We start from the raw sequence: 25,675 nt of genomic DNA on the forward strand, positions 1-25,675 counted from the left end.
CACGGCCAAAATAAATAAATAAGTAAATGGATTTTTATAGGACTCAGAAAGTTGAGTTACCTTAGCCCAAATAAAATTTGATATGCCAGGAGTTACATCTGAACTGAGTGAATGGCTAATTCTTTCCATAACATTTTCCCATAATGTATACTTTATTCAAAAACGTATCTGTGATTTTTGGAGCACATTCAGCAAGCATTTCCACCCAGAAGACCTCAAGTTGAAGTTAATAGCTTCCTGTTACAAAGGTATTAGAGACTATAGATATTATATTCAAAATGATTACTATGATTAGGTTAACTAAACACTATCCTTGGGGCTTCCCTGGTGGCGCAGTGGTTGAGAGTCCGCCTGCCAATGCAGGTGACACGGGTTCGTGCCCCCGTCTGGGAAGATCCCACATGCCGCAGAGCGGCTAGGCCCGTGAGCCATGGCCGCTGAGCTTGCGCGTCCGGAGCCTGTGCTCCGCAACGGGAGAGGCCACAGCAGTGAGAGGCCCACGTACCGCGAAACAAAACAAAACTATCCTTGGCATTATTATAACTTCACTAGTAATACTTATTAATAGTATTATTTGCTATATAAGCAAAACCAGTATAGAAAACTGCATATATTTTGAAGCAGATGAAATAGGGTAAGAGTTTACATTACTAAGGCATTTGCATTTTCCACTTAAATTATTTTCATAAACATATAAACCTAAACAAACAAAACCCCCCACATTCTTTTCTGCTACCTTTTTTTCTCCCCTCCCCTTTTCATCAATACTCCTCGAAAAATTTCTTCAAAAACCCTGACTCTCATGTCTCTTCTCATTCTATCTTGAACCCGTTTTAGTGAGGTTCTTGTCTCTAGATTTCCAATGAAATAGCTCTTTTCAAAGCCATCGGTGAAATCCAGTTGTCCGTTTCAATGGTCAGTTCTCAACTCTCATCTTGTATGATTTATCAGTAACATTGAATCCGTTGATCACTCTCTTCTCCTTGACATACTTTCTTCACTTCGCTTTCAGGACATCACTCTTTCATGGTTCTCAGTCCCTTCTGCTGGTTTCTTCTTCATCTACCAGATTTCTAAGCATGGGGTGCCCAGAGGTTAGTCTTTGGACCTCTTCTTTTCTTCATCTGCACCCATTCCCTAGGTGATAACATCCAAATTCATGGCTTTAAATATCTTCTCTATGCTGACAACTCCCCAGTTTATACTTTCAGCCTGGATCTCTCTCCTGAACACCAGACTCATATATCAAGTTGCCTACCTACACTTGGGTATCTCAGCCTTGACATATTCCAAGTTAAATTCTTTATTCACCCCCCTCCTTCCCCTCAAGTCCAAAAACAAAGCAAAACTGTTTATCTCACAGTCTTCCCCATCTTAGAAAATGATTACTCAGGCCAAAAATCTTTTAGTTGCCCTGGACACCTTCCTTTCTCTCTCACTCCACATCTAGTCCACAGGTTAACTTTATTGGCTCTGCCTCTGAGTCTTTCTGGAATCTGGCCACTTCCTACTGGCGCCACTCTGGCCCAAACCATTCTTTCTCCCCTAAATTATTCCTTATAGCCTTCCTTACAGGTTTTCCTTTCCCATACAAACTATTCACATAGCTGACAGAGTGATCTTTCAAACATAAATCAGATCCTGGCACTCCTCCACTCAAAATCCTCCAATGTCTTTCCATATCACTCAAAGTAAAAGTTAAAATTCTAACAATTGCATACGAGGCCCTACGGTATTACCCTGCCCCCTCCACCACTACCACCCTCTTCCCTCTTTTTCTACTAGCCGTACTTCAGACTCACTAAACATGCTCCCACCTCAAGACTTAAGGAATTTCAGGAACTCCTCCAGCTATCCTTTCACTTCCTTCAGGTAAAATGTCATCTTAACTCTGAAGTCTTCTCTGATCACCCTACCACCTCCAGCCCACACCTCCAACACGCCCTATGCCCCAGTCCCGCTTTCTCTTCCTTTATAGCACTTATCATCATGTGATATATTATATGATCACATGTTCATTATCTGTCTTCCTACACTAAAATATCTGCTTCATGAGGGCCACGACTCTGTTTCATGTACCGCTGCAACCCCAGGACATGGCATAGTAGGAATGCTGTGGTTTTTGAATGGAAGGAAGACAGTAGGGAGGGAAAGGAAATACATTCTCATAATCTTAAAGTGTGGGTCAGTTTTTAAGATTTCATTTACACGCAGCTTTTTGGAAATCAGGGCTTCCATAAGCCAAGATACACCTATCCATTCAAACTGGATTTGAATTCACCCTTTACTAACTGAGGGATATTGGACAATTTAGTTAACTTCTCTAAAAGCCTCATTTTCCTAACATATGAAATGGGGGTAATAGTAAAATATACCTCCAAAGACTGTCATGAAGATTAGAAAGGGTAATGTCTTTAAATTGTTTAGGAATATGCCTCGTTAGCAGGCCCTCAATACATGTTGATGGCTGTTATTATTATTACCGGTTACTCTTTGTGTCTTTCAACTTAATAAATTATTTTTTAAATTACCACAACTTAATGTTATTTTCAGAAATTATAAATTGAATATAATTCTCATGTATCACAAGAAGGGACAACTGGAAACATTTGACTGGTTCCCCACCCCAACTTTTTTTTAACTATTTAAACAAAATGTTTCTGTAGAATTTTGATTCTGTTCTTCCTGTTCTCTTTCCTAATCTGAAAGCGTTCTAAATCAGAAGTTTAGTTTTTTCTTCTTTTTCAGGATACTGACAGTGTGTAGTGTATCAGCTCTTTTCTTTATGTTCCTAAGGCCCATAATTCCATGCAAATGCAACTTAGAAGTACACTCTGGGTCTTTGTATCTAAATGGACAAAGGAAGCCCACTATTTACTTCCAAAAGCCTTTGTAAGATATTACCACAGTTAGAGTACATCCCCACAATTAATGTTCTTCCTAGAATCTGAATGTCTCTGCCAGATGGGGTGGAACACGCTCTCTTCAAACTTGGGGAGGGGGAGATTCTAAACATCAGGAGGAGTAAGGTGTCAGAGGGCATGTTGGAGGGGTACCAGGTCTATTAAGGGTCCTGACTCTGGTGCAGATGGTAATCTGATAAACTGATCACCACGAGCTTCCAGCCACTGGGAGGAATAGGAGGGTCAGAATGACTCTTCAAGCCCTGGTTTTCATCTTCTAGTCCTTCCCCGCTCCTTCACTTTCTTGCCCTCTGCTCCGTCCCAACATGAACGACCCCACCACCACCACCAGATACAAGTAGGCAGTGTCTGTTCTCATGACTAGTCAGAGAGCAGTTCCAGACTCAGGTAATAAGTTGATCTACAACATTTCATTGCATGAAACTATCTAAGTCTATCTACATAGGCACAGAGACCCAACCAAAGTACTGATAAGGACTGATCGCTGAGGCCAGTTTGAGTAAAGATTAAGTTCTGAGCAAAAGGACTTCAGAATCAGCCCGATGATGAACTTAAAGGCAGCCCCAAATGCCATTTTTATGTGTGTTTCCCAGGGACTTAACCTCCTTTGTTTTGGCTCTGGAAGCCACAAATACATGGTCTCTGATGTACACCTCTCTTAAAATTATATTCTTTCTTTTAAACTGTAATGACACGAGAAGTTAAATAACAATTATAATAGTCACCAATATTAACTGAGCTATATTGATATGAAACACTTTTTATGCATTATCTCCTGCAATCCCTGCAGTCATGTTCTCCATTTCACTAATGAGAAAAACAGAGGTCAGAAGATGTGAGTAACTTGCCCAGGATTTAAGCCCAGGTCTGTCTAAGTGCAAAGTCCACATTCTTAACAAACTATGCCATAATGCCTGCAGAAAATTAACTTTGGCTTATGTCCTCCCTGTGGTATAAAGTATCTTTTACACATTTTGACATACATGAATCATAGTTAATATACCTCCATGAATTGCCTTTTTTGCCTTCTTAACACTTTCATTTTATTACTCTTTGCTCTTCTGCATTTATTGGATTGGATTGGCTCAATGGAAAACTGGTCTGCAGCTTCATGCTTTTATTTTAGCCAACTGGAGTAGTGTTTACAAAATGATTTTTACATATATTATATCATATGCTACCCTGGGTCCTGTTGCACTAGACCACATTGGCTTATATTTTCATATTATGTACCAATAATATATACTTACCACTGCTTTATAACAAGACTCTGGCTGAGTTAGATTTGTATTATTTCTTATACTGATATTATAGCAGGGCTCTGGAGTCAGGCCGCCTGAGTTAAAACTTTGGCTCCATCACTTACTATCTAGATGAATTATTTAACATCTCTAAATGTCAGTTTTCTCATCTGTAAAATGGGGATACTAATAGCACCTATCACAGAAGGTTGTTACAGTTATGAAACATGATAGTACGTAAAGCAGCCAGCATGGTGACTGACCCACAGTTAGTTCCCAATACGTGAAAGCTGTATTGTTATCTATGGTTAATGACTCAAATAAACATGTATTGGAATTTCTTTGAGATTTTCATACCCATGATATATAAATTGCTCTAGAGTTCCATGACATCTACACACAGTTTGAGAGTCCCTTAACTTGTTATTGATGTAGGTCTTTGCCCTAAGACTGACATAAGCCCCCAAATATTACAAGCTTAGCTTCAAATTGGAAAAAGATTGAAGATAAGCAGGCCAGTTAAGCCAAATATTGTGTTTTTAAAGTAATTTGTGTGTGGTGAGGTCAGTTTACCATAACTACAGAGAAACATAGAACTAGTTAGAGTACATTACCACAAGTTGAACTGAGTTGAAATAGTCAGATTGGTTGGTTTTTGTAAGAATATAGTCTAAGACCATCTCAAACCCTGAAAACTTTCCTTCTATAGTTCATCATTGCTTTCCTTCACAGTTCAGAGTTCACTGTTGTTAGTTTTAAATGTTGATCCCAGGAGGCTCCAGTTAAAAAATGTTCATTTTCTGAATGGGGTTTCCTAACAGGCTGCATTGATTTAACATGAGTCAACGACCATTATGTCATCCCTGTCACATACATTTGGGTGAAGAGCTTAATTACCAATAATAAGGTGGTCTTTTTGTTTGTAGAATGTCATTGTCATTCTCCTTTCCGTAGTGAATATACCTCAGCCTAAAGAAATTATGGCTGTATGCTAAAATGCTGAGTACACCAGGAGAATTGTGTATTTTGTGATTGGATTTCATACTTTAGTTTTTATATGGTAGATATACTAGTTAAAATCTTCTACTTGAACTACTAGAGTCCTGCTATTACTTAATTCTGACCTGTTGGAAAAGAGGAGTTAATAAGTACAAAGAATCCTCAGGGTTACTTCATTTTGATTTTTGTTAGATGTGATGTTTGATATTGGAAAAACAATACATTTGTAGTTATAACTGACTTCTCTTGGTAATTTGTTGTTGTTATTTGCATTAACTAACCCTTGTCCCTCCCCTCCTAGAAATTGTATCATAGTTACTCTTCCCTCTTCACCCGACCTCCTAGTTCATAGGTAGCGTGGTTATCATTAGTGATATTTAAATGCTGAAAGAGAAAAAAATAGAACCTCCAAGTCAATCTATTAAGATGAATACATATACCACTGCATGACCAGCTAAGATCAATAAATAGTACCTAGTCAAGTAATTTAAAAACACAACAAAGAAGAGCATTGAATAAAATGATAACAATGTTAGTTAGCATTACAACTCTGTTGCCTTGTGAAACAGAATTATTTGAAGGAGGATTTCTGAAAATATTTTTATTGTTTTTCAAAGCATGGTGCTTTGTCAACACAGAAGCTATTTTTATGTAGAAACAGTAGTGAAGTTATCTTGTGTTCACTACGAAACTAAATTATATCAACTTACCATCATGTTGCTTAAGGAAACAAACAGATTTCAAAGGTTTATTCCAGAAAACAGTGTTTAATCAATTTCTTATACCATCTTTGAACATAATCTAGTAAGCAGATGTGGAGTTAACGGCTTATTATGTTCTCACTCCCTATATCCATTCAGAGTCTGCCAGGCTCAGAGTAAAAGTCAAGACATGTGCACATGGAAACTCTGTAGATGTTTGGAGCATTTGAAATTAAAATAGTGAGAAGGCTGCCTGGGCGTCCCTTCAGACATGGCACAGTGGAGCACAGAGACAGGAAATATGCCAGACTGCCTCTGCGGGAGGCTGCTGAGAACACGTGCATCAAGGAACAAGGAACTGCTTAATGATTAATCACTGTCAACCTTTGTTCTCGTTAAAGACTTGATTGTTGGACAAGGCTTGTAATGAGGGACTGTTTTGGTGTCTGTTGCTATGAGATTGTGTTCACTGATCCTCAGTGGATATAAGCCACTGTTCCCTTTTTGCCCAAGTAGAATAAACTTGAATGAAAACGCTCTAACAGTGCCTGCTAGTGGTGCTTTAAGAAGAGGCTCTGGACATTCTGTTTACCAAATGTTACTCCAGCCCCAAAATAGAGGACAGATATCCAGGAGTTTGTCTCAGCTGAATTATAGCATATGAGATTTTAGCAAACAAAAAACAAAACCAGAGAACTTTGATAATAAAAAAAGCAGATAGAAGTAGATTTTAAGGAAGTAATGATATAAAGACTCTCCCCCAACCACACACATGCACATCTTTTTGGCAGACACAGATATTCAGAAATTAAAATTTAAAGTTGTGTTACCCTTTCTCTTGCCTTCAGTAAATAAAATACTGAGTTGTGTCTTGCAAACCAAATGCTTAACCACCAAATCATGTGAAAGGCTGAAGTGTGTATTGGCATTTTCCTAAAGGCTAAGGAAAAAATTGTACTTATTCTGTCATTGACTAGTTGGCTTATGGACTTTTGCATAACCATTTTTGAATCTTTATTTCACTGCTATAAAAGATCAATGGAATATTTTACAGGAGGAAAAATGCTATTTTTAAATGTAAAAAATTATTCTTCTGAGTTGATGTGACTTTAAAAGACTCTAAAACTATAAAAAAACATCATTGCATCATTACCATGAAGTTACTTTATAAATATATACTTATGTGAAAGTACTAAAAGATATAGAATAACTAACACTGTGGGTGATATTCTCAGATTATGACTACTGCCCCCTAGCCAAAACAACTTCTCTCTGACAAATAAAGCCTGCTATAGTTTTTTGATGTCTGCATGAAGCAACTTTTCTTCTGGTTTATATCATATGTAACTATTTAGTTCAAAATATTATGTGTCCCTATTCCTCTCTCCTTTTTATTCTCTATTCCCTTTAACTCATCCACAGTGTAATCAGGGGAGTTGAGTAGGGACTGTTTGGACCTCCAGCAATCTAAAATATGGCCTCTGTTGGCATCCTATGCCCCTACCTACAGGTAACTATGAATGTTCCATTGACATCAGAAATTATCCTGTAGAAACCAGGGACCTCGCTCTTCCAGAGTGTCCCCTGCACATAAAGGTAGGAAGGGACCTAGGAAAGGCCAGTTGATCAGTTCCTGCATCTCCCCGCTGATTTGCTCTAAGTCCTCCCAGACAGGAAAACTAGTTTTTCATTTAAATCTCTAAATAGAAATCCAGTTTGCTTGGCAAAATAGTCACAATATATATAACCTGTAAACACTTCAATTTTCATAGTCTGGCCTCTATGTTTATATATGTATCCACATGTAATTAAAGATATAGAATGTAAATTTTCTCTGGTCACAGCATTTATGTGTTGATGTTACAGTGGGGAAATATCCTAAATTGAGACAGAAATCAGGAGGTTTACAATGATAATGATAATTATAGCTGGTTTGGTCATTTAAGACATATTACAATTTGCAGTAAGTGGATTATCCCCAAAGCTACAAATTGTTCCTGACTCCGTTGGTGGAACTGCAACCCACTGAGGAATATCTTTCAATAAGACATGCTTTATAAATCTTGGTAGGTCTGATTGTTTTTTCATCCTTGACCAGAGATATAAATGTTAAGGAATACTTGACCATTTTGTAAGGCAGATCCTTGAACAGACGTCCTTGGGCAATATATCTAGTAGCTAGCCTAAAATCCTGGGGGAAAAAAAAATATATATCAAAATAAATTACTCTCTATACAACATTGTGAATTATTATTTGCATTTAAATAGAAGCACTACTGGCTTCCCTTACTGTAATAGATGCTTACAAGTAAATTACCATACTTTTCATGGCTTCCCTAGGAACTGAAGGAACCATATATCGATGCCCATGTTTATTTCTTCTACCATCTGAAGACCAGTGTAGTAGTTAAGTACACAAGTTAGTTCCACTGTTGTTAAATTTGACTAAAAGTTATTCAGCACATACCAATAGCCTCTTTTTAATCTCTTATAAATAATAAATACAATTAAGTTACTAAAATAAACTATTATCTAGATTTATTGCTTTTCCTCTAAAAACAGTGACCATCCCACTTTCTTTTATGACCAAGGACCAGGTAAAATCCAAAGATTAGCACCTTCTTGGTATGGAAGCTTATAGCAGACTATATGAATGAATGTCATTACCTGGGAGAAATCCACGAACCCAGCTGCCAAAAAGATGATTAAGGTAAAGAAAATTTATGACAAAAATATTCAGATGTTTGAAAGGCCAAGAAAAAGTTGCAGCATTGGGGTATAGAAGGACAATAGAATGATCATCTTTAGCATTAAGTGATAGGTATTTATTTTAAAGGAACTGAATTTTCCTTTCTTTCATATGATCTAGATAGCTACATTAATGTTACATCTAACAGTGTTATTTTGGGGAATTCCCTGGTCCAGTGATTAGGACTGTAGCTTTCATTGTGGCGGCCAGGTTTGACCCCTGGTCGGGGAACTAAGATCCCACAAGCCATGTGGTGTGGTCAAAATAATAATGATAATAATAACAACAGTGTTATTTTGTTTCTAAAGAACTCAATATTTTAAGCTTAATAAACTCTCAAAATATCTATAAATTTAACTACCTTTCTAAAATGGAATACTAATGCTTGCCTAATATCTTAAAAAAAGCAACTTTTAAAAATGATGCTAGAATCTCAGGGTGTCAGTACAGCTGTGTCTACAAGGAGAAAACTAAAGTCAAGACCTGGCAAGGACTAGATAAATATGATGAACTTCAACTAAAAATCTATCAGGTAAATTAAGTCCTTGGATAAGATAATTAAGCTGGGTCCTACTAATACCAAAACAACTGGTTGAATCAGTTAGTTTAGTTAAATAACTTTTGCAAGCCAATTGTTTGGCAATACATAGGCCAAAAAAAAATAGTTGACTGATTTTAAGTTTCCATATTATTCAATGTCGTGGCATTTCACATACTTGGCCCAAGTTCTGTTAAGTTTATGGACAAGATAGAAAATTTTAAAATTATTTTTGTGTTTATTTTTCTTATGTGGATGGCTAGATAACAATATTTTCAAATTATAAAGAGAATCCAATTGGCTCAAATTTAGTCACAGTTTGATTTAAATATTCAGAAATGCTCAGATATATATTAAATGAACTGTTACTTGGATCCAGCCAGCAGCTGAAGAGCTGTTGCAGTCCCAGATGTATGTCCTTTTAAAAAGTACCACATGGATCTGGAAAATGCAAAACAATGTAAACACTGGAAACTGTACAATATATCAGTCTCCCTTCCTGCATTCTCTTCTGATCAGCAGTTAGGAACATAAGCCACAAATGTTTACCCAGTTGAAAAATCACTGGACAGTTATGTTCAAATCAAGGATCTGTTTCCAGTTACAAGTAACAGAATCCAATACAATCAACCTACCCAGATTGCTGAGAAAAAAAGGTTAAAAGTTCATATAACTCTGTACGTGCTAAATTTAAGTTCAAGGTTTTAATCATGAAAAGATTTTATAGTATCTGGAATTGACAAATAATAACAAATATTCTTGGGCAAAGCATTTTATATGATATTTGATACTGATATTTGTCTTTCACTGAAATTTTTGATATCCATGTTACTTTCTAATAACAGCTAAATAATTGCAAATCATTTTATAAATTAAGTTTAACTGATTTTCAAGTAATTATTTACTATTTATTTAACAACAAATATATACAATATATATATATATACAAATATATCTTTGTTATGTCAGGCTTATGTGTGCTGGTGGGAATGCACAGATGAATAAAACAGTCCATTTTCTTAAAGTAATAATAGTGTAGTAAGAGAAAAGATACATGTAAATAAATAATTTATATATTCTATAAAATAAACACAAAATATATTTGGGACTTAAGCAACACCAGTCACCAATGTTGAACAGGTACCAAAAAAGGTACCTACCTTCTTCTGACTTCTCTATTCAAATGAATTAATATGAAGAGTCAGCTTGTGAACCCAAAGTTGTACTAGAAATCCTTGTAGTTGAAAAAATGTCCTAAAAAGTGGTTGACATCTAAAAATAATTTAGACTCTCTACTCCGCCTTGTAATTCCAAACAGAAACAGAGAAGCTAAAATACTGTTTATGTGTGTTAGACATCCCTTATGTTGTTACTCAAGATAATTAATAGAAATTTTAGGTACATCTTTCTAGATTCATAGCCATTAAGTAACAACAGATCTGGTAATAGTTGCACAGCTGATTTGACTAATGTAGACAGACAAGATAATCAGACCAAAGAAAGTTGACCTTCCTCATTCTTCCATAGTAGATTTTTCATTTAAGGTTATCATTTTTCTAAAACATTATTTTGGTACTCTGCAGATCAAAATGTGTTTGTATAGTTTGCATAAATAAGATTTGGTAAATAACCTGATTTTCTGGGAATTGATCCAAGTGAAACCTCTAATCTTTTGAAGTTCATCCCATACTGATTATTAGGGAGAACTCAGCTTTTTTGAAGTCCCACTGAAGTATTTAGTGGCTTGTTTTGCTAATCCAAGGGAGACTTCAGGACTACATTTAACAGAGAACAGATGGCTCCTTTTTAAACGTCTTTTGTGGTCATTATAATAATACATTCAAAAATAGCTTATCATGTCACATTAGAGTAGATGGACACATTTGAGGACCTTGACCATAGTCACTATACTGTATTAGTGGATTTAAATTTCTACGTCTGTTAGATAACCTGCAATAACCAAAATATTATCTCTGTTCTCATAAGAGGAGATAACGTTGGAATTTGTAGGCTACTGTGTAGGTCAGTACATTTTGTATATTTTAGTGCAGAATGGATATTCAAAGCACAAAAATTACCTCTAGCAAAATATTTTGTAGATATATTTTGCAGAATCAGGGAAAAATACAGACCCTTCTACAGAATCAGTTCAGTTAAGACAGGTATTATTAGCAAAGCTATATAGTTCTATATTGTGCCTTCCACATGGAAGTATATGAACAGGTCCAGAATTCAGTTTAATACATTTTTCAACATTTCCATCCACAAGCTAGATTCAATCAGTTCTGAAGAAGATGACCAGTTTGATTCCCCACTCCCACCTGGATCAATCTATTATTTGTTCATTATATGCAAAACCACTGCATGTCATATTGTTAGGTTGCATTTGAGACTCAATGGAAAAAATAAATCAAATTATTTCATCATGGTGATATCTATGGTCACCCTGATTCTATATAAATGAAATTTCAACTATTCTAGTACTAGAATGAAACTTAGAGATTTTAACCTAACTTCCTTATCTTAAAGTTGGAGAAAGTAAAGCCTAGAGAGCTTAGAAGAGAAGACTACAAAATTAACAAGCGTCACAGGAAACAGATTCAATGAAAGAATGTCGTAGTGTGTAAGAATTGGGTGGGCCAAAATGTTCATTTGTTTTTTTTCCGTAAGATGGCTCTGGTAGCACTTTGTCTTTAACTTCATTCGAAACAATTTTGTTAGATTGTATATGACAGCTGCCATATCAGCGTGCATTTTTAAAAACTTATCAAAATTGGTGAATTTTTTGTGTAGCCATTTTAATATTAAAGATGGAAGAAAAAAAGCAACATTTTCGGCATATTATGCTTTATTATTTCAAGAAAGGTAAAAAAAAATGCAACTGTAATGCACAAAAAGATTTGTGCAGTGTATGGAGAAGGTGCTGTGACTGATCGAACGTGTCAAAAGTGGTTTGCAAAGTTTTGTGCTGGAGATTTCTCGCTGGACGATGCTCCACAGTCGGGTAGACCAGTTGAAGTTGATAGCAATGAAATGGAAATACAATTGAGGACAATCAACGTTATACCACGCAGGAGATAGCCGACATACTCAAAATATCCAAATCAAGCATCGAAAATCATTTGCACCAGCTTGCTTATGTTCATCACTTTGGTGTTTGGGTTCCACATAAGTTAAGCGAGAAAACCTTGACCGTTATTTCCACATGCAATTCTCTACTTAAATGTAATGAAAGCATTAAGTTTTTAAAACAAATTGTGACGGGTGATGAAAAGTGGATACTGTACAATAATGTGGAATGGAAGAGATCGTGGGGCAAGTGAAAGGAACCACCACCAACCACACCGAAGGCCGGTCTTCATCCAAAGAAGGTGATGTTGTGTATATGGTGGGATTGGAAGGGAGTCCTCTATTGTGAGCTCCTTCCGGAAAACCAAACCATTAATTCCAACAAGTACTGCTCCCAATTAGACCAACTGAAAGCAGCACTCAACGAAAAGCATCCAGAATTAGTCAACAGAAAACGCATCATCTTCCATCAGGATAACACAAGACCGCATGTTTCTTCGATGACCAGGCAAAAAATGTCACAGCTTGGCTTGGAAGTTCTGATTCATCTGCCGTATTCACCAGACACTGCACTTTCAGATTTCCATTTATTTTGATCTTTACAAAATTCTCGTAATGGAAAAAATTTCAATTCTCTGGAAGACTGTAAAAGGCACCTGGAACAGTTCTTTGCTCAAAAGATAAAAAGTTTTTGGAAGATGGAATTTTGAAGTTGCCTGAAAAATGGCAGAAGGTAGGGGAACAAAAGGGTGAATACATTGTTTGATAAAGTTCTTGGTAAAAATGAAAAACATGTCTTTTATTTTTACTCAAAAAACCAAAGGCACTTTTTGGCCCACCCAATAAGAAGTCAAAATTGTAAAAGAAACTAATAATGTAATATAGGTGCTAACTTTTCTTGTACACCTGCTCTGAGCCAGAAACTGTGCAACATATTTTACCTACATGATCTTATTTAAGCCAACACAGCAATCGTATGATGAAGGCATTGTTATTTACCCCTTAATAGTTAAGAAGCTGAGACATAGAGACTTTTATAACTTGCCCAAGAACAATTAGTAAGTTATGGAGGAAATATTTAAACCCAGGCAGTTTAACTACAGAGGCAGCATTTTTCATCATTATAGTATTTTGTCATGAGATATCACATGAGATATGTGAGAATTTTCTTAGGTTTCTCACTTCTCCATCTTAAAGAGAAAAAAGCTAAAAGTAGTCTATAAAATTTTGATTAACATGAAATTCCAGAGTCAAAATTCCATATTGACTTTTGTTTTGTTTCCAAAGGGAAAATCTTATAGTTTTTCAAGGTATTAGAAGCCATCTTTGGAAATCGATTCTTAAAAGTTCCAGATTTGTTTCATGTATAATTTGAACATCATTTTGAGTTAAGAACCAACACTTTATAAAGGATTTTCTTCCTTTTGAACTGTGGTGTCATTTATCCCTTCTTTATTCTTCATTACTACTTGTTACTGGATTGCCTTCATGTTTAATGAGAATAGAAAATGCTGATAACTTACCCCATCCAAAACCAAAGTACCTTCCAAACATTTCTAGAGGACTAGCACAAGTGTAGGGTATAAAACTGGTTCCTAATGTATGTCCCTTTGAAATAAATGTTTTTGTAAAGATGAGTTATAAGCTTAATATAGTTATACATTATACCAAAGAAAGAAGAAGAGGGGATTAATATCAACACAATATATAGAGTAAACTCAACAAAGGATAAAATTATGCTAAAACACAAGTTCCTAATTTTCTTTTAGTTGGTGGAGGCAGTGGTGATAATAGTTAGCTATTGCTAAGTTTGAGGCACTGAGCACATCTTTGGATGATTATTGCTTGTTGGTTTATTGCTGGTATTATTACAAACACCACACTCTCCTCACTATCTGACAATCAGAAATTGTATATTATTTAGCCCTATGCCTTGTGTGTGTGTATATGTTTATATTTACATTCAGTAAATATAAAACTGACTTAAGAGGAAATATTAATATTTTTCACATCTATTGCATACCTGATACTAATACACTAAGCACTTCACTTACTCTATGTCATTCGTTCTTAACTACCACCCTTTGAGGTAAATATTATGACCACGTACAACTCTGAAAAAAGTGGAGCTGGGATTTGAACCTAGTTTTGTCTGATCCCAGAATGACTATTTTCGCTATTGCTGCCTATCCATTCAAATTGCTTTTATAATAGAACAGAGAGATATTTTTAAATAATTTGACTTTTACCTTATTTTATTATGCCTTCAAAGTATTTTGCATTTTAAAGGCATATGTGTAAAAAAAAAGCCAAATTTCTTAACCTATAACCTCATCTTTAAAGTGGGAATCATAGTTAGAATTATTGTGAAGATTAAAGTAATAAATGTCAAGCCCTCAACACAGGGCCTGGCACATAGCTTTTAAAAAATGGTAAGTGTGGGCTTCCCTGGTGGCACAGTGGTTGAGAGTCCGCCTGCCGATGCGGGGGACGCGGGTTCGTGCCCCGGTCCGGGAGGATCCCGCATGCTGCGGAGCGGCTGGGCCCATGGGCCGTGGCCGCTGGGCCTGCGCGTCCGGAGCCTGTGCTCCGCAACGGGAGAGGCTGCAGCAGTGAGAGGCCCGCGTACCGAAAAAAAAAAAAAAAAAGGTAACTGTTAGGAAATTGTACTCCATCAGCGTGCCTTCCTCCGTCCTTACAACAAAGGCACGGAGTCATTGTCATTATCATCATCGTCATGATCTCCATTATCACTCACCACTAGCTCTTTTTCTTCCTAACACGTCCTTTATGCCCTGGACCCCTCTAAGCTGGCACACCCATTAAAGCAACACTGGATTTAACAACTTTGCTCAACCTTTGCCTTCTGTCCTGCACTGGCTTTCCAGTTGCCTTTGAGAAGTGCTAGCATTTTCATCCCATGTGCCTTATAGCAAGTTCTGTCCTCATTTTCTAGTTTGCACTGCTTCGTTTATTCATGTATTTATTTATACAAAAAAAAAAACATTTATGGGGAGTCCACTGTACCCTGTGAATTTCATGATGAACATCCCAGCCCTCCAAGCATTTATAATGGGAGATAGATATAAGCAAACAAGCCATTGTGATACAGAGTGACAAATGCTACCTAATGGATCCGTACCAGCTTTTAGGGACGCACAGAAGAGGACACTGAACAGCCTTGGGAGGTCAGAGAAGACTCCCTGAAAAAAGGACATCTGAGCTGAGCCCAGAATGAATGGGTGTTTACTTGGCAGGGAGGGGCAGGGGAAGAGTGTTCCTGGCAGAGAGGATGTGAACGCATCAAAACTGTGGAGAGGAGAAAGAGCTCTGTGAGACTGGAGAATTGCGAGTGTTTTAGTATCACTATAGTATAAAGTGAAGAAAGGACGTTTTGAGAGGTGAAATGGGAGGAAAGATGCAGAAGCCAGATCTAGAGGGACTTTTTTCTATACCATTTTTGGGAGTTAGGACTTGATTCCAAAGGCAATGAGGAGCCGTGAATGGTTTTAATCTGGATGTGCAATGTAGAGGATGTACTCAAGGAGAAAATCATCTCATTTCTTTCATAAACACTAACCTTTGAATGATGGGAGGTGGAGTTCTCAACCTGAGGTCTGTTGATGGTCTATGCATGTTTAGAAGATTTGTAAGCTCCCTGAAATTGTAAACAAAATTGTTAGTTGTATGTGTACTTGAGGGGAGGGGAGAAGAGACAGAATCCATAGCTTTGTGAAATCCTCAAAAGGCACTGTTATCCAACGACAAGTTTGAAACCACTGCTCTAGGGGCAGAAAGCAAAAAGCTAACTTACAGAGCAGAAATTTCAGGTCTGCCACAAAGAGCCCTTCTAAAGTTGAAAAGTTTTCTTTTAAGAGAAATTTCTCATTCCTTCCCCTAAGTTACCAAAGTCTTCCCACTCCACCCTGACCCACTGACGTTTTGTTCCTGGCCACTCTCCCACCTAAATGCTGCTTCCTCGCTCATGGAACTGTTCTTCTGTGCCAACCCATAACAAGTGTCCACCCCAGAGGCTAAGAATAGACACAGTGTCCTGGTGACTTGAAAATTAGGTAACCTCTGAAGGATGAACTCTACAGTGACCACAAACTCATTCTAATCATTTGAACCAAACAGATTATTAACATATGATCAGGGTTTCCCTGCAGGGTGGAGGAGAAAGTTCTGAGCAAGCGAAGAAAAACGTCCTATTAAATAGATGAGAAAAGCAGCTACTGTTCGGAGTTGCAAAGGATAAAGAAAATACTAATCTAAATACATCCTTCTGTGTTTGCATATTCTACGTTTCAACATCTCCCCTACCCCCCTCACCCCCACAAGCCAGTTCTATCAGACAAGCTATAATTCTCTCAAGCAAATAGACTTTATTCCATTCATTTCTCCTTAATGTATTTTCCTGGATTTGGATGGTTCTTCATCTTTTCGTTAGGTTTTGTGATTTTGTACAAGTCAATTCCTTAACGTTTCTGGGCAGTGTCTTCAACTGTTAAATGCAGTTGGATAAAAGATGTGTAAGTTGCTTTTCAGTTTCTGCTGTTTGTAATGGTGGCTGGAGTGAAGGGCTATTGTGAACAGATGTCATTATAGATATTTTTTATTCTCAACTTGCCTGTTCCTTCCAAGGATTGCTGGGTACTTTCTCTGAGGCATTTTATCAATTTAATGTAAAAGACCAAAGTACTTAGCCTGACTTGGCTAGTACAGCCAAACAGAGCAAGGGTCAGAACATTTTTTTCCATAGAGGGCCAGATAGTAAATATTTTAGGCTTGTGGGTCATAACGTCTCTGTCACAGCTATTCAACTCTGTCGTAGCGGGGAAGCAGCCACAGACAATATATAAATGAATGTGTATGGCTATGTTCCAATCAAATTTTATTTACCAAAAAAGGTAGCAAGTTGGATTTGACTGGTCATGTCATAGTTTAATGACCCTTGAAATAAATGACTGGAAAAAAAATAGATAAATAAATAAATGACTGGAAATCTGAAGACAGCAGTGTTTTGTCCCTTCAGTCTTTCTGTGTAAAAGTTGTTTCCTGGATGATTTCCTGATCATTGTTTTGTTGTCGCTGTCATTACTGTTGCTGTGTGTCAGCCACTCCCAGCCACCTCACCATCCATATGCCCCAGATAAATAACTGAAGTGGGCCTGCCATCTTGTAGGGAATCTGAAACAGCTAAGGCAACTTGCTTCTCAGGCATAGAGATAAATAAATGGCTTCATAAGCAGACAGTTCAGAAGATGCATAGCCTGGAGGAACAGTTGAGCAGTTAGTTCATGGAGACAGGGAAAGAAGAAAAGAGGGAAAGAGACAAGCTGGGGGGAGGGGGAGAAAGACTGAATAGCAAATCAGTTTGTGAGATCTACTGTACAGACTTGCCCAGCTGGGTACTTTATCTTGAATTTGTTTTGCAAATTGCAGATGCCTAGCTCTGGAAGCCAAGAAAAAGAAAGGGCAGTCATTCCACGCCAAAACACTCTCAGGGATCCCAAGTAACTTACATTACTTCATTTTTGTGGGGAAAAAAATCATTATATATTCCCCTTCCAAAATAAGAGAAACAGAGAGCCATTTTACCCTGATGCCCAAAACAAGACAAATATTTTTTAGAGGTTTTTTTTTTTAATATTAAGAGAACAATACTTGTCTGATAACTGCTTGCTTTGTGAAACTTTCTATGTCACTGTTCAGCCCACAAAACTGCTTTAATAGTAAAACTGACTGAATTCAGTGAGTATTAATATTTCAACATACTTCAGTGAAACCAGGGATATTTTTGTTTGCTGCTTTAGGACATGTCTAATGGGACCCCATTTTACCTTTTGCTGAAATCAACCTACTTCACAGAACACTCACATTCCATTAAAATGAAACAGGCAATCCTAGCATTTTTATTAGTTAACATTTTTTAATAAGATATCTCACATATTGACCATGATTTACAGAGCCATTTTATCAAAGTCAGGCCTAGGGGCCAGGCCTTCACTCTGGTGTTTGTTACTGAGATTCACAAGGTTTTCTTCATACATACTCTTTCTTTAAATATGTATGCCTAAAATTTTAAAGAAAAGGGTATTGGTGAATTCACTGTTAGGGCTAGAATAATGAGGTTTGGTTCTAATTTTTAATTTGGACATTCTTTTCAAAAGGACTTAAAAATGGCTTTAAGAGAAATGTAGGTGATAAGGAGGACAGGTGATTTGTCCTCTAAGGAAAAGGGTTTTCCATTTTAAAGAGTTCCCTTAATTTTCTGCCAAATTTTAGAGACATGGTTTGTGATCTTGTTAAGTTAGTACTTCCTGTGCTGATCCATGAACAAGCTCTTAAGTCAACAAAGTAACACATTTGGGAAAGCATTCGTTTACCATATTTTCCATACATTAAAATATGCATCCAGCTTCCTATAAATGTAAATCAACCTTACACACTGCCTCTCACTTGTGAGCATGTTTTGATTTATCCAGCTAAAAGGTTTGGTCATCATATACATGATTTACCAGATGGTCTTCTAACCTCCTTGAGACCATTCTGGAAAATAAATTTCCCATCCATAGTCCAGTTGGAAAACTTGGAAGTATAGACATGCTGCAGAGTTTTCCAGCAGGCTGAGTGGTCTTTGATCCCTAAGGCCTGAAGAATGCATGATGTATAATATTGGGTTGGCCAAAAAGTTCATTTGATTTGAAGTAAAAATAAAAGACACATTTTTCATTTTCACCAAGAATTTTATTGAACAATGTATTCACTAACCCAATGAACTTTTTGGCGAACCCAATAGATGCTCAACAAATATCTGTTGAATGAATGATTAAGGGTAGAGTGAAGATAATAATTCTAAAGATATAGTTTGATTATTGGCAGAATTTTATGAGAAAGATATAGAAATGCTTTCATTGGTCTAGCAGTCCTGTGCTGGATTAAAACAAGGATTAAGAAGGTTTAATCATATTTAAGCACTTGGCATACTACCCTAACTCAGTGGCTTAACCAATACTATAAAAGAACTTCAAAATCTTAAATACACATCACACACATACACACGCACTCACATAGATGTGGAAAACTATCTATAAGTGCATATTAAATGTAAATTTATATTAAATCCCAGGATGATAGGATCAGAAGCCTGTTTTGTACGTTAGCATCAAATACCGTAATTTATTGGTAGAAACAGAAAAAAAAACACAAAATGAAAGATCATTTAAGTTCATGATTTGAAAGAGACTCTAGAAATCTGAGTTTTCTAGCATATAAAAGTAGCCTAATTCATTCACAACCACACACACACACACACACACACACACACACACACACACACACACACACTCTTTCATCTACGAGCTGAGGATGTGCCATTTTTACCATGGCCTTCACAAGCAATTGAGGAGAAAATGAGTGTTGAGGGAGAAACAGATGATTTCTATTAAGTCAAGTTCTACATGGGCTGAGTGTAAGGCAAAGAGTGAGGCTGAATATGGAAATCAAATCCAACGCATGGGAGCATATTTTTCTTTCAAAATATTTTATGTACTAAAGTTTGCACAACATCTTGGCAATGACAGCAAGCCTGTGTAAGGAGGTGTTTTGTGTTTCACAGCTAACATAAGGGCAAAAAAATGTATCAGCAGCCAAATATTACTTCCATCATGAGTGGAAAGAATGTGTATGGTAGAGTACATGGTAAGGCCCATGGGCTAAAAACTACAAGGTTTGAAAATCTACAAAATTCGAAAAGAGAGCTTATCTCTTATTTTAATATCTGTTGGTATTGTAAAGGAATGAAACTAAATTTAGTACGGTCCATCTGTTTGATTAGAGAGAGAAAGACAGAGTTACATTTTCTTGGCATGCAGATCTTTTATAAATCTTAGCAGAGGGTAGTTTTGCAGATTTCACTGGAAATTATTTTGATGATGTTCACTGATTCTGCCAAAGTAAGCATTCTGTCACCTCTTTTCTTTCTCTTCATTCTTCCCCTTTGTAAATACTTTTTTGATCTTTGGAAAATAGAAAACTGCCTGTCACATAGTAGATATTCCGTAAAATTTATCAAATTTATTAATGGATGGATGGATACATGGGTGACTAGGCGAACCATTAGGAGATGTGGATTTTAATCCTAAGGCACTAGTAGGTATCATACCACCTAATGGAAATGACTATGCATTGCTTTTTAATGCAGTAACCTTGAGTGAGTGTGTCCATGGGCTTTGTGATGTGTGTATCTTATAAGCCAGAGATTCTTTTTTTTTTTTTTTTTTTTTGCGGTATGCGGGCCTCTCACCGCTGCGGCCTCTCCCGCTGCGGAGCACAGGCTCCGGACGCGCAGGCTCAGCGGCCATGGCTCACGGGCGCAGCCGCTCCGCGGCATGTGGGATCCTCCCGGACCGGGGCACGAACCCGTGTCCCCTGCATCGGCAGGCGGACTCCCAACCACTGCGCCACCAGGGAAGCCCCAGAGATTCTTTTTTTAATTGTAGTTGATTTACAATGTTGTGTTAGTTTCTGGTGTACAGCAAAGTGATTCAGTTATATATATATATAGTTTATACAAGATATTATATAAACCATTATAGTTTATTACAAGATATTGAATATAGTTCCTTGTGCCTACAGTAGGACCTTGTTGTTTTATTTTATGTATAGTAGTGTGTATCTGCTGATCCCAGACTCCTAATTTATCCCTTATCCCACCCCCTTTCCCCTTTGGTAACCATAAGTTTGTTTTCTGTCTGTGAATCTGTTTCTGTTTTGTAAATAAGTTCATTTGTATCATTTTTTAGATTCCACATATAAGTGATATATGATATTTGTCTTTCTCTGTCTGACTTACCTGATCTCTAGGTCCATCCATGTTGCTGCAAATGGCATTATTTCATTCTTTTTTATGGCTGAGTAATATTACACTGTGTGTGTGTGTGTGTGTGCGCGCACGCGTGTGTGTATGTGTCACATCTTCTGTATCCATTCATCTGTCGATGGGCACTTAGGTTGCTTCCATGTTTTGGCTATTGTAAATAGTGCTGCTATGAACATTGGGGTGCATATATCTTTTTGAATTAGAGTTTTCACCTTTTCCAGATATATGCCCAGGAGTGGGATTGCTGGATCATATGGTAGCTCTATTTTTATTTTTTTAAGGAACCTCCATACTGTTCTCCATAGTGGCTGCACCAATTTACATTCCCAACAGTGTAGAGGGTTCCCTTTTCTCCACACCCTCTCCAGCATTTATTATTTGTAGACTTTTTGATGATGGCCATTCTGACCAGTGTGAGATGATACCTCTTTTTAGTTTTGATTTGCAGTTCTCTAATAATTAGCAATGTTGAGCATCTTTTCATGTGCCTTTTGGCCATCTGTATGTCATCTTTAAAATATAAGCCAGAGGGCTTCCCTGGTAGCGCAGTGGTTGAGAGTCCGCCTGCCATTGCAGGGGATGTGGGTTCGTGCCCCAGTCCAGGAGGATCCCACATGCCGTGGAGCGGCTGGGCCCATGAGCCATGGCCGCTGAGCCTGCGCGTCCGGAGCCTGTGCTCCGCAACGGGAGAGGCCACAACAGTGAGAGGCCAGCGTACCGCAAAAAAAAATTAAATTAAATTAAAATATAAGCCAGAGATCTTAACTTCAAATGCCTACATGGACCAAGCAAGTAATAGAAATGAGGGAAAAGGGTGGGTATAATAAAATGAGGAATAGTGGGGACTGTGGCCAACTGGAGAGCACAAGGGCCTACCTGTGTTTAAAATATGATGGGAGCCAAACATACCACATGTGCAGTCAAGTACACTTACACCATAAGCTCCTTCACAGAAATAATTGTTTCTAAAATATCTCTGCCATACACAAAATAATACAAAGATAAGTAAGAAAAATATTAATTGCTAAAATTTATCTAGAACGTACTAAGTGCCTAGAACTGTTCTAAATTTCACCTGGCCTAATTTTATGTCACGAATGTAATTACATTCATTTTACACATGAGGAAATTAAGACACAGTACTTCATAAATCTATATTGGTTGCTCTATATAACAAATAATTGGATATTAAGAAATAAAAAATAGCACAGCACAGAACAAAGTATCAGGGCCCTGAGCTGAGCCCCTAACCCAGATGAAAGAAGCCCACTCCAAGAGAGAGTGCTGGTGGCTTGTAGGACATGTGGGGTGAAATCTTTCCCAAGAGCCATGATGGATTTAAAGCTGACAGATCTGACTGGGCATTGAGTGCAGATGTGTTAGGGATAGTTCCTTTCAGCTGCTCAGAGGATGTTCCTACCTCAGAGCTGACTCTAATTATTTTTCATTAACTGGTGAGAAGGACCACCCCCTCCCCATCCCCACACCTCTGCCCTTCTCCCTAAAACACTCCCTTCCAGGCGCCTGATTGAGGGTGACCCCTTAGAACAGTGCTCAGTACACATTTACTGCATGGACAGATGGGTTGACCCAGATTTACAGTAGGAAGCTTTTTCTCCCCAACTCTTCCTGTCTCAACTGAGAGACAATAGAGGACGGTGATTGAGAACTGGAGTTCTGGAGTCAGACAGGCCTGACTTCAAATCTTCCTCAACTACTTACAGCTGAGTGATCTCTCTGAGGCAGGTTTCTCATCTGCAAAATTAGGATGAAAATAATAGTCCTTGCTCATTGTCTCATTGTTCTGTTAGGAGGACGAAATGATATTAATCACATAAAGTGCTAAGCCCAATGACTGGCCTGTAACAAACCTCAGTGCATGGTCATTTTAGGATTATTTTGTATCCCTTTTCCTTGTGGCAGTTGGTGAGCTCTGTAGCCCCAGGGATTATTAAAGCAAGAACATGTTTCCTGCATCCACAGGCTTTGAACTGGTGGCTTTTTTTTTTTTTTTTTTTTTTTTGTAGCTCAGCAGATACTAAAGAAAGAGAAGGCAAGTCCACAAGTGGAGTACCTATATTTACTGCTTATCAGGCATCATGGGAGTTGCTTTATCTTTTTAACGTCTTGTAACCTCACACAGTCCAGCTGGGAATGAAAGTCGGATTTCATTTCTCCCATATAGCTAGCGTTTCTCAAAGAGCATTCCCTGGATCAATGAGCATTAGAATCACCTGAGTAGGTACCTGATCTGTGGCCTCAGAATTTCTGGAGCAAGGCCCACCTGGGTATCTGCTTCCTAGATGAGTATCATCAAAGTGGGAGGATCTTTCATTTAGTACTTGTATCATTTAATCTAAAACTTGATTCTGTATTTTCTTGTATTTTACATGTAAGCATGTCATTTCTTCCTTAATTAGATGATAAATTCTCCAAAATGAGGACTGTGTTTTCTAGTTTTCTTGTAACCCCAACAGTGCACAGCTCAATCCTAAACACACCAGTTGGGAATTAGTGAAAGCACCTGGCTGGGTTTAGCTTTCTGCCCTGCAGGGTGCTGACCTGTCAATGCCTAAACATTGGTAGAGACCTCAAATTAGAATGGCAATTCACCAATACCCAATATTATTTAACACAGAATTGTGAGTCTTTGATCAATACTTCCTTATTGTCAGTTGGTGTCCTTTTACTGATTAATGCACTAAGATTCCCAACTTACTGACCAGGGAGCAAAATTAACAAGTCTCTGAAAGGTGAAGTCCCTAACAAGTTTCAGTGTTTGTGAAACAGAAACTCACAGGTCTTCCTACCTTATCACAGAAAGCTAGGCCCCTTATGTCCAAAATGGTTATTCAACTTTTAAACACATGAATTGAAACGATTTTCATTGCAGGATCAGCAATGATATGGGCTAACCTTAGGGAAAAGGAAGAACTTGTTACTTTATGATGTGTTTGTTCCTGAGCAATTCAGAGGTTTGCCATATGTTTTCATGGTAATTTTCTTTGACGTGCCATAAATACCTTCTGGAATGCGGAGGTTCCACCGTCAGAGTCACGTGGGAGCTTTTCCAGTACGCTAATGTCATTAAACCAGCTGCTTTGGTTGCTGTGATATGCAATTATTTCTTCTACATTTAAAAAGCAATTCTCTGATCTCCAACCCATTAACCACGTTTGATCTTAACAAGTTGAAAAATGTTTGGAATCTAAGCTTATGATCTTTGCGCAAGTTTTTTTTTTTCTTTTAATTCACAGTAGCTTTCCACCCCCTCCCCTTCTCTTTTTTTAGGATCAACACTCTGTGGTAGGCCAGAACACAGGCCCCAGTCCAAGTCCCAACCCCTGCTCAAATCCAAACACTGGAAGTGGTTACATGAACTCCCAGCAATCACTGTTGAATCAGCAATTGATGGGAAAGAAACAGACTCTACAGAGGCAGATCATGGAGCAGAAACAGCAGCTTCTCCTCCAGCAGCAGATGCTTGTTGACACGGTAAAACTTTCTCCCAATTTCTACTGCACATACCTATTGGCCCAACAGAGGGAATTCATTATTTTCCATTTCTACTTACTGTGCTTGTCTCTGTGTCCACCTACGGGACAGCCACCAGGGTGTCCTGGCTGTAAGAGAGGCTAAATCTATACATGTAAAGTGCTGCAGGAAAAAAAAAAAAAACTTGATTTACCAGCTGCTGGACAGTTGGAATGCATAGGACCTGGGCTGACTAGCCCTGCCCAGCCCAGGAATGTTTAGAGCCACCAACATGGGCATTGGTATCAGGCACAGGAAACCAGTCTTCTCCCATAGCCCCCAGGGGCAGAAAATAGGGGACAAAACTTTAATCAACTCAAATCCAAACTGATTCTAGAGGTGAAAGGGTTTTAAAGCAACTCTAAAAGCCAGTGTGGAGTTTCGAAACTTAAAATTTGGCCTCCAAAATACAAGCATCTCAGAATAGTAGATGTTTTTTAAGGAAACCGAAAATGTATTTCCCACTTTCACCACATTTAAGTGGCCTTACCTTAAAGGCAAGGTCATTATTTCCCACACATTACCCAAGCATTAACCCTACTTCACTATTTATCTGCTTGTCCCTTCTATATTCTCAAACTCCTACATTCAACAACTGCTCCAAACCCTTCCTGCCTCCTAAGACCAAAGCCTTTTCTCCAAATTTTATGCTTTCCCTTCAAACTATTTGGCCAAATGAAAGAAGAAAGAGGCAAAGTTAACCATCTCCAGGTTGATAGAGCCAAGGTACACAGAAAATAAAATTTAAAAAAAAATAAATTTATACTCAAGGAGCTTTGCAGTAAGAGTCAGAAACCCAGGGTGTGATAAGCGTATAATTCATTCAGTAAATATTTACTAATTTACAATGGGAATACAGCCATAAACAAGACAACCCTGTCTTTGTCTTTAAGGAGCTTAGAGCCCTCTGGGGATGTCAAATAAATAGGCAATTGTAATACATGTGATTAAATGCTGTGATGTGGGATTACCAGAAGTGGTTTCAGAGTGGAAGTTGTATCTACTGAAGATCTGAAGGTGAAGTAGGAGATGGAGG

General features: G+C 37.8%; 1 protein-coding gene across 1 annotated transcript in view; it reads left to right on the top strand.

Annotated features, from left to right (window-relative positions):
- Positions 1-25,675, top strand: part of MAML2 (mastermind like transcriptional coactivator 2) — a 361,538-nt gene that overhangs the window by 321,982 nt on the left and 13,881 nt on the right. Inside the window, exon 3 of the mRNA XM_082661014.1 lies at positions 24,397-24,600. Coding sequence (XP_082517140.1) covers positions 24,397-24,600 — 204 coding nt within the window. The remainder of the gene's footprint in view (positions 1-24,396; positions 24,601-25,675) is intronic.

This window comes from Grampus griseus (assembly GCF_964374135.1).
Source record: "Grampus griseus genome assembly, chromosome: 8".
NCBI lineage: Eukaryota > Metazoa > Chordata > Mammalia > Artiodactyla > Delphinidae > Grampus > Grampus griseus.